This window comes from Epargyreus clarus, unplaced genomic scaffold, assembly GCF_041222505.1.
Source record: "Epargyreus clarus isolate Ecla_fem2 unplaced genomic scaffold, WU_Ecla_fem_2.2 ptg000016l, whole genome shotgun sequence".
In the NCBI taxonomy this organism is placed as follows: domain Eukaryota; kingdom Metazoa; phylum Arthropoda; class Insecta; order Lepidoptera; family Hesperiidae; genus Epargyreus; species Epargyreus clarus.
Genome location: NW_027332224.1, coordinates 4,746,518 through 4,765,843, shown reverse-complemented (window position 1 = coordinate 4,765,843; position 19,326 = coordinate 4,746,518). Strand labels below are relative to the sequence as shown.

Genomic DNA, 19,326 nt, shown 5'->3' with positions numbered 1-19,326 from the left:
GGTTATATATTCCGTACAGTTGTTAATATTGTTAAATTTTACAGAGTGTCTTCAGCCAATGCAACCCTTACAATGCAGCACCTGGACCTGTAACACAAGCCCTTTACACCAGGCCTCTTGAAACCGTGGCCTACGGTGGTACCGGCGTGGGTGACGTCGCCGTCGCAGGTGAGCTGCCCGTCGCCGGTACCACTCTCGTCGCTGGACAGGTGCCCATCCTCGGCGCTGTGGAGTTTCAAGGCCTGGTTGCTTCTTCAGGTTATGTTGCCATTTTTGGGACGTGTGTGCCTGGGTTTCCACAATTTACTGATATCTATTAAACTTGTTTGTTAATAAATTAAATGTTGGAGAATAAATGTTTGAAAAATAAACTTGTAACTTTAATTTTAACACCTAGAAACTTTAATATCTATATGTATTAGATTGTTTTGTGATTGAATTTGTTTCTTGTAATGCTGTGCAAACCCATAGGTATTTACCTATTAATTTTAAATTAATTTTGATTTCACAATTTAATGACTAGCTTTGTGTAGTGTCTCTTTTTTGTTTATGTATGTAATTGGATTGCTATATAAGTAAAGCCATTAATGAGCCACTGCTGGATACGGGTCGCATCTGGGAATGATGGGACTTCAGGTGATAGTTCACCGCGCTGGCTAAGTGCGGTGGATTTTGGACTGAAACTTCACTCACCTGTGAAAACTTTTTTACTAATTCTCAGACGCACAGATTGTCAAAAGGTTTTCATCGTTCTAGTAAAATATAATTTGGATCATTAGATCCAATGTGATATACCAGAAGTGAGATTTCCTAAGATTTCCAGAAAGTACTAGGTCGAGTTTAAGCAATTAGGCTATCACTGATTCTGTGTGCAATTATTTTGTCTACTTACGATATTTTTTTTGTTACTGAACGATTGTATTTTTATGTCATCTAAGTTTATAATGAATATATAAGTAGGGATTGTTTTTTACCCTTTAAAACCAGCATTGACATTAGAGTATGGACAAAAAAACATGGCTTAGCATTGCTAAATTTTTATTATTTGCTTCAAAATCAGATCGGTATTGTCAGATTTTCTCAGTAGATGTAACCAGCTCCGTAGGGACCAGCGCCGTAGGGACCGCCGCATCCGCGGGCGCAGGAACCAGCGATGGTGACGGTGCCACCAGCGCAGACGGGGCCTCCGAACTCCACAGCGCCGAGGATGGGCACTTGTCCAGCGACAGCGGTGACACCGGCGACGGGCAGCGCGCCAGCGACGGCGACCTCACCGATACCAGCGCCGCCGTACGCTCCACCGCAGCCAAGTCCGCCGTAGCCAAGTCCGCCGTAGCCGAGTCCGTCGAAACCGTAGGCACCGTAGCCGAGTCCGCCGTAGCCAAGTCCGTCGTAACCGTAGGCGCCGTAGCCCAGACCTCCGCAGCCGCCACAGCCAAGTCCGCCATAACCGTAGCCTAGCCCGTCATAGCCGTAGCCGATTCCAGCACCATAAAGACCAGCTCCGATACACTGGCTGAATGCGGTCTGGAAAGTCATGATTATAAATAATTAGTGTTCACATATATGTAAAAGTAGTCATAGTATATTACAGTTGCAGCACATCCTCTCAGTCGAAAAGTCAGAGGTTAGAAACCCAGGCACGCTTCTCTTCTTTGATTTCTCAAAGTTTAATGCATATTACAAATTATTGATCACGTGCTATAACGATGAAGGAACAAATCGTTAGATAACACTGAGTTTTTTTTAAAGTTCTCAGTGTATAAAGTTTACCAATTCGCATTTGGACAGCGCGATGGACTACGGACTAAATCCCGCTGACTGCAAGATGACACCCTTGTCCAGAATTAGGACAGTAATGATTGAAGACCAACATGTTAAAAGTCCTAATCCTTGGCCAGCGCCATGGATAGCTTTAGCTTAAATCTCTCTTAGCAAGAGAGGAGACCAGTGCCCAGTGGTACAGTACACAACTCACCTGGATCAGGCAGGCCTGAACAGCGAGGACGAAGAAGGCAAAAGTAGACATGTTTGTTGAATGATGATTCCACAATGATCTGTTTGGAAAACCCACGCTTATATACTAATTAACCTACAATCAATACTATATTTCGTAATTAAACGTGAGATTAGGGCTTTTAATAAACCACGTGGCTGACCTAATTCTATAATTCTGTTTTATTGTTATTGTGAGTTTTTTCAACTTATATTAATGTGTTTCATTGAATTACTGATTACGTTTATATTGATTTGGTTTAAGATATTTTACACAAAACGATTTTACAACTATGTATTCAAATATGTTTTTTTTTTACTTTTTCCTAATATGAAAGTAGCGAGAAAGCATGCATATCACCTGATGCTAAGTGGCTACTGTCGCCCATGGACATGCGTAATCAACCCCAGATAACATTAAGAATTCTACCTGAGGTCGGCCACAGATGTGTTGCTATCTGAGGACTAAGTTGGAATGCTATGGATAAGTATATTACTCTTACCACACCCTTCAATCCGTAAAATGTCAGCACTCAACTGCTCTTATTAGACAGAAATCCTTACTAATATTATAAATCCAAAAGTAACTCTGTCTGTCTGTCTGGTTATCTCTTCTTCACGCCTGAACCGATTTTAATGAAATTTTGTTAAAAGATAGTCTGAGACCCGAGAAAGGACATAGGATAGTTTTCATCCCGGAAAACCCACGGGAACTAGGGATGGCGATCTAAGATCGATTAATCGGAGAATCGATCTTTTGGACCCAAAACATCGATTATTTTAATCGATATTAGTAAGGATTGAATCGTAAACTATGCATTTGATTAAGTGATGATCTTTAGGAAAGTTGAAGGTACGAATTTACAGTTTTATGTATGTTAGTATGTTATATTATTTTCCTTTGAACGCGGGTGAAGCCGCGGGCAAAAACTAGTATGTAATAATTTGACATGAAATGTAATCTTGACATAAATATTTATAATTGATATAACTGTATTCCATTTTCTGCCATAAATTATTTGTATATTTATTAGTTTCATAATAAAATTATTTGCAAATCAAAATTGCATTTAGATTAATTAATACTTAGTATCAAACCTAGAACGTAAAATTGCATACCTTACCCGGTGAAATCGACGGTCCCTACGTATAAAGCGACATGTCAAAAATTGCAATTTTTTTTTTATTGCATATACGGTTTTGGATTGTCCATACGCGTATGCCTATATAAGTTTTTTTCTTTAAATATAATGTATTTTACTAGATTTACCATTCGTATAAGAGAACAAGTATAACATTTACAGGAAATAGGTGTCGTAAATCCGGATATCTATACTTATCGCTTTGTACGATGTCTTAAAAAGCGCGCCACTCGGCATGAACGCGGTCATGTCTAACTTAACATCACGTCTAAAAAGCATATTTTCCGCTATAAATAAGTAAGTAAGAACACAAAAAAATGTTGTTTTTGTAACCTACAATAGTAAGATATAAATGTAAAATCTGAGTAAGATATCAATACTATTTTCATGTTTCCTACGTATAAAGTTGTATCTCAGACTTGTCTGGCATACTTTTATTTGCCTTTTCACGTAGAAACAGTCATCAGTCAGTTTTTCTGGTAAATATAAAAAAAAATCAATATTTAAAAATACTAGTACAAACTTTCGAAAGCTATAACAACATTATAAGAAATATATTCTTAATGATCTCAGTAGCGCAGACGAATCCGTACGAATACGTAATCTCAATGATGCGTGATTATTAAATAATTTGTCAAACGATAGTCAATTATTATTATTTCTCACTTTGCTCTTTTACTTTAAAATTTGAAATGGAAACATGGCTTCAAATAACAAGGCCGATAAACCAACAAATATTAGAATACCGAAGAGCCTTAGAGTACTCTGTTACTATAATCCACAGTTTACAGTGCATTAATCCATAGAATTACAAACAGCGGAAAGACGCTATAATTCGCGTCGCAAAGCTGTGTTTGAAGACTGGGAAGTCAAGGATTGAAATAAGAAGCTCGCAATCTATCTTCTGGAAAATGCTCGTGGAGCCTTATCCTGGAAGCTAGAAAATATTGATTTTCTACTGATTGAAACTGGAGTCTAAAATAAAAATTATTATTAAAAAAAATGTGAGCCGTCACGGGACGCCTGGCAAAAATAAAATAAAATTCCTTTATTTCAGATTTATAAATAAGATTAATTAATATAAACGTTAGTAAGACATCACTAAACAAGGTGAAAAAAAAAATTACAAAAAAATACAACTGACTTCCATGTTACAAAGTGAAAAATATTTTATATAAATGTTGCAAAACCAACATTATTTAAATACATATCTCTGAAGTTGGACACGCTATTTACATTGTTATCCAACGAAATATATAGAAGTCGTTTGTATTTTATTGTTATATTTTTTAACCTTGGAATCCCTGTTAAGAGGGCAAGTTTCACCCATTATGTTATCACTGCATTTGCTTCGCTAATTTGACCACGTGACCATCGATATTTTCATACATTTTAGCGTTTCTACAGCGTAAGCGATTGTAGAATGTCAACTTGGCTAGCCCCCCTGTTATTGTATTCTTTTGTGTACTGATGATTCTTGATGATCATCTTGATGATCGATGGTCTTATTCATTTAAATACCGATATATGAAATACATAAGAAGCGATTTTTTATATAATCTTTTAAAACCTATATTGACTTTTAAATATGTCCAAATAAAAACCATGGCATAGCATTGCTAAATTTTTATTATTTGCTTTAAAATCAGATCGGTATTGTCAGATTTTCTCAGTAGAAGTAACCAGCTCCATAGGGACCAGCGCCATAGGGACCGCCGCATCCGCAAGCGCAGGAACCAGCGATAGTGACGGAACCACCAGCGCAGACGGGGCCTCCGAACTCCACAGCGCCGAGGATGGGCACCTGTCCAGCAACGGCGGTGACACCGGCGACGGGCAGCTCGCCAGCGACGGCGACCTCACCAATACCAGCGCCGCCGTACGCTCCACCGCAGCCAAGTCCGCCGTAGCCGAGTCCGTCGAAACCGTAGGCGCCGTAGCCGAGTCCGCCGTAGCCAAGTCCGTTATAACCGTAGGCACCATAGCCCAGACCTCCACAGCCGCCGCAGCCAAGTCCGCCGTAACCGTAGCCTAGCCCGTCATAGCCGTAGCCGATTCCAGCACCGTAAAGACCAGCTCCGATGCACTGGCTGAATGCGGTCTGAAAAGTTATGTTATGATTATTAATAAATAGCGTTCATATATTGTATGTAAAGGGAGTGATAATCTAGTCATTGAAATTCGTCGTCACAGTCAGAAAGTTCAAGATTCAAATACCAGTCGCACCTCTGATTTTTCATGATCGTGAGGAAACACGCCTGAAGGTTTTAAAAAAATCTCAAAAGTGAAGTCCACAAATCCGCCCTTGGCCAGCGTAGCCAGCTGTAGCTTAAATCTCTCTTAGTCAGAAAGGTGACCAGTGCCCAGTGGGACAGTACACAACTCACCTGGATCAGGCAGGCCTGAACAGCGAGGACGAAGACGGCAAAAGTAGACATGTTTGTTGAATGATGATTCCACAATGATCTGCTTGGAAAACCCACGCTTATATACTAATTAACCTACATTCAGTAGAATATTTCGTAATTAAACGTGAGATTAGGGCTATTAATTAAACCACGTGGCTGACCTTATTCTATAATTCTGTTTTATTGTTGTTATAAGTTTTTGCAACTGATATTAATGTGCTATCTTTTATTTATGCAAAAGTTTCATCAACACAAGATAACACATTATTACCATAAAAAATCGTTTAATTGAAATGATGGTTACGTTTTTAATGGTCTGGTTTAAGATCATCACCAACCCATTACTATCCCACTGCTGGGCACGGGTCTCCTCTCAGAATGAGAAGGATTAGGCCATAGTCCACCGCGCTGGCCAAGTGCATATTTGTAGACTTCACACAAAACGATGTTACAACTATAAATTTAAAAATGTAATTATTTTTACTTAAAAAAAATATGCTTTCTACACTCACAGCCCCACACTAGGATTGCCTGTGTCGTGGGTGCCGTGGCCACACACAGGGACAAATACACAAACACCTAGACCCAGAAACAGAAACCTAAATTCATCATTTAGATTTATGTCTGGCCGGGGATGGAACCCGAAACCCTGCGCGTCAAACCGGTATGGTGACCGCTCCGCCACGCGGGTCGTATAGACTGTATATATATACCATCGTATAGCGTGGCATGCGTCGCCACGCCAGAAATCGGTTTTACGTGCGGCTATAGATGTTTCACATCAAAAATTGTGAGCCGTCACGGGACGCCTGGCAGATGTGAAACATCGACATTATTTTGTAAAAGTAATATGCAGAAAAGAACATATTGTGATAGGAACTAAATATGTCACTATCAATTGTTTTAGATTTTTTGAGAAATTCAGCCCTCTTCATCTTCTTTCGTTAACTGCGTGTACAAATTTGGTGATGCAGTGTTAATTTTTTCTGATAAATACTATCAGATAGTTGGTATATTATATTGAAATGTAAATTGGTTAAAAGATGTAAAGGAACCCTGAAAAAAATACGGATATTTTTAGATTTTAATTTTTTTACTATTTTTCCCTCAACTTTGACTCGTCGCGGTGAAAAAAAAATGTACTGGACTATAAGTGTACGTTGCACCAAAAAATATGTCCAGTTAATAGAGATTTCAAAAAGGTACCACACTTACTATTTAAAGTTGAAAAAAAAAAGTTAAGGCCATTTTTGCATGAAAGGGACTGAAACCAACTAAAGCGTAATGATAGAGTTTTTATTTAAATTACGGTTTCTATTGACTCACAACGTGTCAGGTAGTACTAAATTACATTATTACCTAGTTACACACTTAAAAATATCATTCTTAATTTGTAAAAAAACAGTTTAGTAACTAACTAACAAACAGAGTATTACAATTTATTAAGTCAATTTTTACCTACTTTGAACTGTCGTTTCGAAGTGAAACTTCGTACATGTATGTAATTTGAATGACAATACCATAATTTGACATCTTGGAACAGATTTGATGATGTAGCCAGCAAGTGCATGGTTCATTTCTTAGTAAATCCCTCGAGTTTGGGCTAAATTGGTAAGAGATCTACCATCCATATCCTGGCTCCATCTCGGGAATAGAATAGGGCTACGGTATCCCCTGCCTGTCGTAAGAGGCGACTAAAAGGGGGCTTCCGGGGTTGCGGGTGGCAAGAGTGGGAGCTCGGACCGTCCAGCAAGCAACCCCGGGAAGGACGACAGTATGTGTGGTCGCATACCGTCGTAAACACCAGATGGTGTGGGAGGAGCCAAAAGTGCTCCCCCAGGGTAGAGCCCGATCGGGGCATTGCGCTTGGAGGACTCCGGTTGTGTTCCCTCGGAGATCCCGGAGTTCTCCAACAAGCGTTGAGGACGACCACCGGGGGGGTTTTAGTGCGGTAAAAATCCCACATAACCCGGCGTCGCTCCCACGTCGTCGGGTACCTTTTGAAGGTTTCCCCCTCGTAAAGAAAAAAAAAAAAAAAAGTTAATAATGTAATTTAGTACTACCTGACACGTTGTGAGTCGGTAGAAACCGTAATTTAAATAAAAACTCTATCATTACGCTTTAGTTGGTTTCAGTCCCTTTCATGCAAAAATGGCCTTAACTTTTTTTTTCAACTTTAAATAGTAAGTGTGGTACCTTTTTCAAATCTCTATTAACTGGACATATTTTTTGGTGCAACGAACACTTATAGTCCAGTACATTTTTTTTTCACCGCGACGAGTCAAAGTTGAGGGAAAAATAGTAAAAAAAATAAAATCAAAAAATATCCCTATTTTTTTCAGGGTTCCTTTACATCTTTTAACCAATTTACATTTCAATATAATAGACCAACTATCTGATAGTATTTAACAGAAAAAATAAACACTGCATCACCAAATTTGTACACGCAGTTAACGAAAGAAGATGAAGAGAGCTAAATTTCTGAAAAAATCTAAAACAATTGATAGTGCAAAAACGGTGACACTTTTAACAAGGTAATTTTTTTTTATCCCAGAGAGGTCAGACCCTCACCTATGTTCTCCCCAAGTTTGTCGTGGTACTTACGGGACACCCTGTATATACCATCGTATAGCGAGGCGACGCGTCGCCACGGCACGCGTCGCCACGCCAGAAATCGGTTTTACGTGCGGCTATAGATGTTTCACATCAAAAATACTTAAATGTAGCATGAAAACATTAAATGTAACGAAAAATTTTGTTAATAAAGGCTATATATATTATTATCATTATCTATCATATATGCTAAACCACAAAGATTAACACTAGTTTGACACCACTGTTAAATAATTAGTTGTACCTCGTTGTTGTCGTAGTGTTGATACCTAGAAACTTTTATATCTTTATCGTAAATCCCTATACCATCCTCAGTGACAGTATATGGTAATATACTGTCACTGAGTACATGAGTCGTCTCTTGGAGTGACTTGGGATTAGAACTTTGAGTTATGGGGTGGAAATCATCATCACTATCCCTGTTTTTTACAGATTTTATGACAACTTTCCTTCTGTCCACCCAATTCTCATGAAACTTAAAATGAACATTGAGTATCTAGATTAACATGATATGATGGAAAATTCAACCTTTAACGCTTCAACCCTGGTGATGCAGAAATGCCTCGTGCGTAAACCACACAACTTAGACATTTGGAACTTACAAATATGTAATAAGATCCTTAAGCGGAGATACAAGATGAAAAGATTGACCTTCAACCCTGACGATGCTGAGGTGCCTCCCACCTGACGTATAGAAGTTAGACGTTTGTTGTAATGAAGTTGCAAGACAAACACATATGACGAAAAATTTGACCTTCAATTCCTTTGATCATACAGAGGTGTCTCCAGTATCTAAACTATATGAGTTATATTGAGAGTTAATGCTTTCGGATATTTATAAACAGTATCAAAGCTAGACTTTGTAGTGATATATGATATAAAATTTGACCTTCAAGTCTTCAATCCTAGTCACGCAGGGACACTGCTGGCCTAAACCACAGTAATTTGATGTTTAATGTTTACAAATATAAAATAAGGTTCATAAGCAAATACATTTCCGTCAAATTATGACCTTGAACTTGACTAAGTTTAATTTTGATTACGGCTTTAAATTTATTAATTGACAAATTTCTGATTTCGGTAGGAAGTTTATTATATAAACGTATACATTGACCCATAAAAGAATTACTTATTTTGTGGAGAAGAGTAACATGTGTAGAAAGATTATGTTTGTTCCTTGTATTTACATTACGCGTGTCACACCGTTTTACAAATTTATTAATATTTTTCCTTACATACGAGTACATTAAGTTTTCATACGTGTATTGAAATTGAAAATTAAATAAAATAAAATTCCTTTATTTCAGATTTATAAATAAGTTATTAATTAATATAAACGTTAGTAAGACATCACCAAAAAAAGGTGAAAAAAAAATTACAAAAAAATATTACTGACTTCCATGTTACAAAGTGAAAAATATTTTATATAAATGTTGCAAAACCAACATTATTTAAATACATATTTCTGAAGTTAGACACGCTATTTACATTGTTATCCAACGAAATATATAGAAGTCGTTTGTATTTTATTGTTATTTTTTTTAACCTTGGAATCCCTGTTAAGAGGGCAAGTTTCACCCATTATGCTATCACTGCATTTGCTTCGCTATTTTGACCACGTGATCATCGATATTTTCATACATTTTAGCGTTTCTACAGCGTAAGCGATTGTAGAATGTCAACTTGGCTAGCCCCCCTGTTATTGTATTATTTTGTGTACTGATGATTCTTGATGATCATCTTGATGATCGATGGTCTTATTCATTTAAATACCGATATATGAAATACATAAGAAGCGATTTTTAGTATAATCTTTTAAAACCTATATTGACTTTTAAATATGTACAAATAAAAACCATGGCATAGCATTGCTAAATTTTTATTATTTGCTTTAAAATCAGATCGGTATTGTCAGATTTTCTCAGTAGAAGTAACCAGCTCCATAGGGACCAGCGCCATAGGGACCGCCGCATCCGCAAGCGCAGGAACCAGCGATAGTGACGGAACCACCAGCGCAGACGGGGCCTCCGAACTCCACAGCGCCGAGGATGGGCACCTGTCCAGCAACGGCGGTGACACCGGCGACGGGCAGCTCGCCAGCGACGGCGACCTCACCGATACCAGCGCCGCCGTACGCTCCACCGCAGCCAAGTCCGCCATAGCCGAGTCCGTCGAAACCGTAGGCGCCGTAGCCGAGTCCGCCGTAGCCAAGTCCGTTATAACCGTAGGCACCGTAGCCCAGACCTCCACAGCCGCCGCAGCCAAGTCCACCGTAACCGTAGCCTAGCCCGTCATAGCCGTAGCCGATTCCAGCACCGTAAAGACCAGCTCCGATGCATTGGCTGAATGCGGTCTGAAAAGTTATGTTATGATTATTAATAAATAGCGTTCACATATTGTATATAAAGGGAGTGATAATCTAGTCATTGAAATTCGTCGTCACAGTCAGAAAGTTCAAGATTCAAATACCAGTCGCACCTCCGATTTTTCATGATCGTGAGGAAACACGCCTGAAAGTTTTAAAAAAATCTCAAAAGTGAAGTCCACAAATCCGCACTTGGCCAGCGTAGCCAGCTGTAGCTTAAATCTCTCTTAGTCAGAAAGGTGACCAGTGCCCAGTGGGACAGTACACAACTCACCTGGATCAGGCAGGCCTGAACAGCGAGGACGAAGAAGGCAAAAGTAGACATGTTTGTTGAATGATGATTCCACAATGATCTGTTTGGAAAACCCACGCTTATATACTAATTAACCTACATTCAATATAGTATTTCGTAATTAAACGTGAGATTAGGGCTATTAATTAAACCACGTGGCTGACCTTATTCTATAATTCTGTTTTATTGTTGTTATAAGTTTTTGCAACTGATATTAATGTGCTATCTTTTATTTATGCAAAAGTTTCATCAACACAAGATAACACATTATTACCATAAAAAATCGTTTAATTGAAATGATGGTTACGTTTTTAATGGTCTGGTTTAAGATCATCACCAACCCATTACTATCCCACTGCTGGGCACGGGTCTCCTCTCAGAATGAGAAGGATTAGGCCATAGTCCACCGCGCTGGCCAAGTGCATATTTGTAGACTTCACACAAAACGATGTTACAACTATAAACTTTACACAAAACGATGTTACAACTATAAATTTAAAAATGTAATTATTTTTACTTAAAAAAAAATATGCTTTCTATACTCACGGCCCCACACTAGGATTCCCTGTATCGTGGGTGCCGTGGCCACACACAGGGACATATACACAAACACCTAGACCCAGAAACAGAAACCTAAATTTATCATTTAGATTTTTGTCTGGCCGGGGATCGAACCCGGAACCCTGCGCGTCAAACCGGTATGGTGACCGCTCCGCCACGCGGGTTGTCAAACTTTTGTTATAACATGAAAGTAGCATGCAATATATTTGATGGTAATGTCATCTGATGATCTGAAATAATTTCCATATGAGCCTATTTGAGATCGGTCGCAGATACGTTGTTATCTAGACTAAGTGGTTAAGTTGTATCACCTCAGATTATCTATCAGATATATATATCTCCGTTACCACACCCTTCAATCCGTAAAACATCAGCACTTACCTGCTCTTATTAGGCAGAAATATGTGTGCAGGACGTGCTCCTAAGTCGAACCACTAAGGATTCTACAAATTTGCGTAGTTTGACTACAGTGGCAGCATTGTCACTTTCTGCATGATTTCTGGCTCCTTGAACTTCGTGAACGTAAGAGCATTGTCTGTAGCACGGACGGGTCCAGTAATTTCTATGGTGGTTTCGAATTTAAAGACCAACAAATCGACATACGAGTACGGTGGAAGAGCCTTGGTTCATATATATTTCACGGTTTACAGTGGATAAATCCGTAGAATTACGGACTACGAATGTCCGCCATAAGTTGGGGCGCAAAGCTAATGTGTTTTAGGGATATCTTATCTTTAGGAGCAATCGACATCAGGTAGGAATACTATGCTATTTGATGTACGAGGATAGTGACTGCTTTATATTTGCAAGCTCGTTATCTATCTTCTGGAAAACACTCGGGAGGTTTATGCTGAAGTCAAGACAATCAAGAAACTTAAATGTAGTTGAAAACATGAAATGTAACGAATGAGATTTTTAATAAAGGCAATCATTATTAATGTCTATCATCTATGCTAGGCCACAAATATTAACACTATTTTGATACCACTTATAATTACTTGTACCTAATTCATTAAGACCTTCTTATAACTTTATACATACATCGATCAGGTTTTTAAATAAGATTATTGATTAGTTTCCAATGAACACCTTTGTTTTGAATCATTTTTGGTTCGACCACGGTGGCACCACCGCCACACCTATTTCTGCCTCATAACAGCAGTGTTAATCGCTGCTGTGTTCTAATTTGAAGGTTGTGTTAGAGAGACATGCTTTTCTGAGGCGTTCCAGCTTAGCCCTTAGGGGCAACAACGCATCTTTAACCGACCTCAGGTAGGTATATCTCATCCTATCTGGAGTTGATTACAGAATATGTCCATGGGCCTGCAATGGCCTGCATGCTCATCTGCTACACATTGTATAATTAAAAAAACAAGTGTCTTCTCCAGTTTCCTTTCTCCGCTAAAGTATTATTCTACCAACTTTGAATCATGTTTGACATTATGGATGTCATAACTTTCGAATTCAAATACATTAGATTTAAAAATGAGGTACGTGCCTAGAATTCATCTCGGACCGATTAAGAGGTCGAGTTTCAAGGCTATCACTGCTTTTGTGACAAGATAGGTGGGTCATAATAAGAAAACAAAGGGTCTTACACTCTTCGTCACATAAACAAAACACTATCATCGTTTACCTAGTAACTAAATAAATCACGTATAGTTACCCAATAGCAAAACGTCAGACAAATAATGTAGGTGAATGGATATAAAAAGGTTTTTTGGTTCTCACAAATCATTCAAGTTCATCTACTTCGAATACTACAACATGTCTTCCTTCGCTTTCCTGCTCCTCTGCATCCAGGCTTGTCTGGTCCAGGTAAGATTTACCACCACTAATAGCTTCAGGATAGGGAATAGAGGTCTATTTTGTATATCCATCAAAATTTTTGACACATCTGACCACCGATAAATTTAGATATATTTTCTGGGCTTGATTGTTGTGTATTTGTCTTAGTGTGTGGTAATGGCATCCACAATATAGGGAATCTGGGTGGTGGGCTGTGGGGGTCTAAAGCGTCATGTTAAATTTCTCCCCCATTTAAAATTTTGAAATGAGTTGACGGTTTTAAGATCACTTCGTGCCTCTACTCCGGAGGCACTACAGCCACAGCTATGCCTGCCTTATAATAGCAGTATACCCAGCAGTGAGATCTGTACTTAATAATGGGTTAACGACTACTCCAACGTGAAAAATATAGAGTAGCAGACTGGTGTTTGACAGTAAAAATTTGTAGGATCGATCCCCGGGCAGGCAGAGCTAAATATTATTGTAGATTCAGACATTTATTAAGCAATAATCATTTAATTCTGGTAGACTTCCAACGATTCTTTGATTATTAGGATTTCAGTAAATTTTATCCTTAATATTATTCTCACAATTGAGACCGCCAACAGTGAACATTATTTTTCTTTTAGAATGTCTTCAGCCAATACATCGGAGCTGGTCTGTACGGCGCTGGCTACGGCTATGACGGGCTAGGCTACGGTGCTTACGGTTATGGCGGACTTGGCTGCGGCGGCTGCGGTGGTCTGGGCTATGGCGCCTACGGTTACAACGGACTCGGCTACGGTGCCTATGGTTTCGACGGAATCGGATACGGCGGACTCGGCTACGGCGCCTACGGTTTCGACGGACTCGGCTACGGCGGACTTGGCTGCGGTGGAGCGTACGGCGGCGCTGGTATCGGTGAGGTCGCCGTCGCTGGCGAGCTGCCCGTCGCCGGTGTTACCGCTGTCGCTGGACAGGTGCCCATCCTCGGCGCTGTGGAGTTCGGAGGCCCCGTCTGCGCTGGTGGCTCCGTTACCATCGCTGGTTCCTGCGCCTGCGGATGCGGCGGTCCCTACGGTGCTGGTCCCTTCGGAGCTGGCTACATCTACTGAGACAATCTGGCTAGATCGACCCGATTTTGATGCAAATAAAAATGATTAATTAGCATGGCTAAAACATGTTTTTTCTTTCTTATATATATTTCATACAAATAATGACGATATTGTTAGATCCTTATAAATGCAATGAAAGAGTTTGAAAGAAAATATAAAGACGTAAATATTATATTTGAGTTGATTTATTATACAATATATACAATAAACTACGTAACAATCAAGTAGTAAAAAAATTGATTTATAATTTAAGAATTTTATATGTCTAACAGACCGACGGCCTTGATAAAATTATAATCCGCGCCAAACTGCTAGTCCGCTCTGAAGTTGTTGCGAGCAGGTGTAGTTATACAATCTGCTATGGCGACGCGATTCATTTCTATATTCAGAGCGGACTAGCAGTTTACGCGGACTATACTTTTCTTAAGTGGGTTTGTGAAACGCTTATATTTTCTTAACTTGCAAAGTGTTCCGATAGATGGCACTGTTACAAATGTTTAATTTACACGGCTTATGGTAATATTTCACAACTTGATAATAGATGGCATGACTCGTCAAGCTATTAAAGACTTTTATCAACATTTTTTATTTAACATTTTTTTAATATAGGGTGGTAGAGTCCTGTGCGCTGTGGTTCGACTCCGGCAGACTAACACCACGTCTATTTCTGCTTAATACAAGTGTTAAACGCTACTGTGTTCATGTCTGAAGGATGTGGTAAGGGAGACATACTTTTCCGAGGCTTTCCAGCTTAGTCCTCAGGGGTAGCGGCGCATCTGTGGTCCCTACCCCTGAGTACCGCGGTGAGAGGGACCGCGGACGAGTGCTACTAGCGTATCCGTGGTCCCGACAAAGGACGTCAAAAGTCGAACCACAAAGGGTTTTACCACCTCTAAACTATGTATTTTTTATTTATACACATAATATATAGACATCTTTATATATATATTTGTTATGTGCGTGTGTATGTCACTGAACTCCTCCTAAACGACTGGACTGATTTTGATGAAATTTGTTGTGTGTGTTCAAGGGCACTTGAGAATGGTTTAGATTCACAATTTAGTCCATCGGAAAAAGTTTTTTTAATTAATTTTAAATTCGTAAGTAGTTAAAGAATCGGAGACTATGCATTTGATCAAGTGATGATCTTTAGCAAAGTTGTTGTCCAAGAGCCCACGAGGGTTTGGGAGTTGGTAAAACCAATTTTCGACAGATGGCACCACTGTCATTCCAATGCAGGTACAAATTTTCTCCGTTTTATGTATGTCATATTATTTCTTTAATATGCGGGCGAAGCCGCGGGCACCACTAGTTTCATATAAAATATAGCCTATGTTACTCGCGGATGATGTAGCTTTCGCATGGTGTAAGAATTTTTAAAATCGGTCCAGTAGTTTTTGAGCCTATTCATTACAATCAAACAAACAAACAAAGTTTGCCTCTTTATAATATTAGTATCTATTAAACCACAACAAGTATAGTCCGCGTAAAACTACTAGTCCGCTCTGAACATAGACATGAATCGCGTCGCCATAGCAAAGTATGTCTGCACTTGCTCGCAACAACTTCAGAGCGGACTAGTTTGGCGCGGACTATACCTTGATACAATTAGGCAACACACTTTAAATATTTTAGATTTGGCAAGGACACTTTAAATATTTTAGATTTAACGCTTTAAAAACAGTGCATGTTCTTTTATAGCTACTTTGACAAAAAACACAAGAAATTAAAAAAAAGTGGTGGTACGGAACCATCCATGTGCATCGACTCGCACTTGGCCAATAATTCTTCAACCAACAGTAACACCCATTATAATCTCACAGCTAAGCAAGAGTCTTCTTTCAGAATGATTCGATTTTCTAGAACGCCAAAACTTCTTTACGCAGGGAATACAGCGGTGGTACACACTCAATCAAACCATTTGAGTTCTACTAAATTTCGAACATTTTTAAAATAAAGAAGTGGCAAAAGATCTTACAGTACACCTAATTTAAGAGAGCACTGTCGTCCCTGTAATCAATCCGAGATCAGAATCATACCTAAGGTCAACCACGATTGTGTTCTTACATCAAACCAGTACCTTTAGTATGAGTATTTACGTTTTTACAAAAATGTCTGTTGATGTGAAACATCTATAGCCACACGTAAAACCGATTTCTGGTGTGGCGACGCATGCCGTGGCGTCGCCACGCTATACGATGGTATATATATATACAGTCTATATGCAGTAGTGTGTACGGTGTGGCGACGCGTCGCCATGCGCAATCGAATTCAATAAATAGTCATCGTTATCTGGAAAAAAATCGTAATATTTTATTTTATCATTATGACATATTTAGTTCCTATCACAATATGTTCTTTTCTGCATATTACTTTTACAAAATAATGTCGATGTTTCACATCTGCCAGGCGTCCCGTGACGGCTCACATTTTTTTTTTGTAATTGTCACGTATTTCCTATACATTTACAATAAGTAAATGTATAGGAAATACGATACGTCTACAGCCTGATACAGTCCATTAGGGGCGCAGATTGGAAATTTATCGGCAAGTACGTAAACAAATACAAAAACAGACATTTTTGTAAAGAGGTAAAAACTCATACTAAGGGTACAGAACACTAGCGCTGCTGCTGTTATAAGACTGAAATAGGTGTGGAAGTTACCTTTGGAGGAGAGGTTTCTACCACTTGATGATAAGTGTCCGCTGCCACCTATAACATCTGTAATCAAGTAACACCAGATTACTCCCTGAAGTCGACCACAGATGGTACTCCTGAGGACTTAGTTGAAACTCCTTTGGTAAGTATGTCTCCCTTAATGTTCCCTGCAAACGAGACCACAGCAGCGCTACACACTGTTATTAGGCAGAAATAGATGTAGTGTCTTTTGAACCATACTTTCATACTACAAATCTTCGATTTTTTTTATAATATAGGAGTAGCAGACGAGCATGCAGTCCACCTGATGGTAAGTGTATACTGCCGCTAATGGACATCTGTAATCAACCCCAGATTATATATTCCTACCTGAGGTCGACCACAAATAGTTTGCTACTCCTGAGAACTCCGTCTCCCTTACCCTTCAAACCAAAACATAGCACCACTACTGTTATAAAGTAGAAATGGGTGTGATGGCTTCGGAAATGGAACCACACTTTCAAACTACAAATATTCGAATTTCGTGCAAGCACTCAGTGTTACCCAATCTAACCTAACAAATGATAAAAACTATCAATTCTTACTAATCAATATATTACATACATTCTTTCACATAACTATGATATCACGTTTCTTGCATAAATGGTTACAAAGTACATGATATATAAGAAATCACGGTAGAAATATTACTAGTTATTTTTTATACTGTAACGTGAAACATGAATTCTCTTGTGTTTGTGTGTTTGCTTGCTTGTCTCCAGGTAATTTTGTTTTTAAGTGTTAAGTTAGCAATATTTGTAAAAAAAATCATATAAGTGATAGTAAAGAAAGATCAATAACCATAATATAATTTTCTGTGAGCTATTTTATTCCTTTAAATTGGAGATTTTAAAAAGATTGAAATTGCAAGCGATCATGAATTGGTAAGTCAATGTCGCCTATGGACATCTGTAATAGCTCCATTTTCAACGGGTTCTACTTGAAGCCGATCAGATACGCTGTCACTTTTGTCTTGTCACAGGACTAAGATCGCCTCATATGTAAATCAGCTGGCATCATCTCACCTTTCCACCGAAACGCAAGACTGCTTCATGCCAGAAAGAAGTTTGACGTTAGCTTCCCAATCGAACCATATTCGTTCTACCGCGTTGTATAAGAGCTATGTATAAGAGCGAAGAAAATGGTTGTCTTTTTGGATACACTATTTAAATTAAATATCGACAAACACCCAAAACAAACAATCTTATAATAGTCATCTTCCTTTTCAGAGCTTATCTAAAATATTATAATTACCTAATTAAAACTTATAATTATATAATCACATATTATTGTTAAATATTAAATTTATTTTCCAGAGTGTGTTAGGCCAAGCTATTGGATACGCTAGTGGATTGAATGGCTTGCCATGCAACGGTCCTGGCGTGCCAATCAACAACGGACTGGCCCTTGGCAACGCTTTGGGTGCCAACGGCATAGTCCCGAACCCTGGTAGCCTATCTCTGGCTGGCATGCCAATCAACGCGGTATCTCCCATCGGGTACGGAGATGTGGCTGTTGCGGGCGAGCTGCCAGTGGGCGGCTCCACAGCTGTAGTTGGCAACGTGCCTATCATCGGCTTCGTGACGTTTGAAGGCATCGTGCCAGCCGGTGGCACGGTGTCCTTAGTCAGTAATTGTGGATGCAATTCTCCGGTTTATTAATTTGTTAATGGTTATGTTTATTAAATATATTTTTGTTGTCTAATTTATGAGTTTTAATATTTTATCCCTACTACGTAAAACTAAATGTACTTACTTTAAGTATTTTATTTATTTATAGACACAACAACAGCATAACTTACAAACATTTATATAAATAACATTCACGAGATAAAGGCAAGTTTGCATGTCAATTACTGGAGTGTACAACAATCGCACAGATTGAAAAATGTAATTTGAAAAGACAAGAGTATTATTTATAGTTATTGATTTAATAAAATGGAAATTCGTTTACAAGCTTAACAAAATCCAAACTCTTTATTTATATCATTGTTACAGCCAAAGTGATAAATTCATATATTATACATAATATCTTGCCATTATGTATAATATTTACTCAATTTGGTCAAAGTGATAAATAACACGGAATGAATCACATTAACCAGCCTTTATATATAATATCTTCATAGACTTGGATAAAGTAATAAAACAAGTATAGGTAAAGATTACAAGTTTCTATTTCAACTTTCCTTGAGCATAATTATATTTTTTGTAATTTTATAATGATCAACATATCGAATAATATACATGTTGAGATGTTTTATGTCGTCTCTGTACACGATGTACGTAAATCAGCTATGGGGTAGAGTAATAAAATACATGCCTTACTAATATCTCTGATCGCTTATAAAGATTTTAAGTACATTATTGA

At 38.5% G+C, this 19,326-nt stretch overlaps 5 protein-coding genes across 5 annotated transcripts; 2 read left to right on the top strand and 3 right to left on the bottom strand.

Annotated features, from left to right (window-relative positions):
* Positions 1-1,075: 1,075 nt before the first annotated feature.
* Positions 1,076-2,038, bottom strand: LOC140748661 (chorion class A protein Ld2/Ld41-like). Its single transcript, XM_073081504.1, has 2 exons — positions 1,979-2,038; positions 1,076-1,527 (listed from the first exon to the last, which is right to left on the bottom strand). The coding sequence occupies exons 1-2, from the start codon at positions 2,027-2,029 to the stop codon at positions 1,081-1,083; spliced, it is 498 nt and encodes a 165-aa protein (XP_072937605.1). The 5' UTR covers positions 2,030-2,038; the 3' UTR covers positions 1,076-1,080.
* Positions 2,039-4,806: 2,768 nt separating this feature from the next.
* On the bottom strand, positions 4,807-5,575 carry LOC140748498 (uncharacterized). The gene is made up of 2 exons (XM_073081310.1): positions 5,525-5,575; positions 4,807-5,238 (listed from the first exon to the last, which is right to left on the bottom strand). Exons 1-2 carry the CDS (start codon positions 5,573-5,575, stop codon positions 4,807-4,809), a joined length of 483 nt encoding a protein of 160 aa, XP_072937411.1.
* A 4,504-nt stretch (positions 5,576-10,079) lies between these two features.
* LOC140748497 (uncharacterized) lies at positions 10,080-10,848 on the bottom strand. Its single transcript, XM_073081309.1, has 2 exons — positions 10,798-10,848; positions 10,080-10,511 (listed from the first exon to the last, which is right to left on the bottom strand). Exons 1-2 carry the CDS (start codon positions 10,846-10,848, stop codon positions 10,080-10,082), a joined length of 483 nt encoding a protein of 160 aa, XP_072937410.1.
* Positions 10,849-13,143: 2,295 nt separating this feature from the next.
* On the top strand, positions 13,144-14,258 carry LOC140748496 (uncharacterized). The gene is made up of 2 exons (XM_073081308.1): positions 13,144-13,194; positions 13,794-14,258. The coding sequence occupies exons 1-2, from the start codon at positions 13,144-13,146 to the stop codon at positions 14,256-14,258; spliced, it is 516 nt and encodes a 171-aa protein (XP_072937409.1).
* Positions 14,259-17,610: 3,352 nt separating this feature from the next.
* LOC140748608 (uncharacterized) lies at positions 17,611-18,617 on the top strand. The gene is made up of 2 exons (XM_073081449.1): positions 17,611-17,678; positions 18,273-18,617. The coding sequence occupies exons 1-2, from the start codon at positions 17,637-17,639 to the stop codon at positions 18,615-18,617; spliced, it is 387 nt and encodes a 128-aa protein (XP_072937550.1). The 5' UTR covers positions 17,611-17,636.
* The last annotated feature ends 709 nt before the right edge of the window (positions 18,618-19,326 follow it).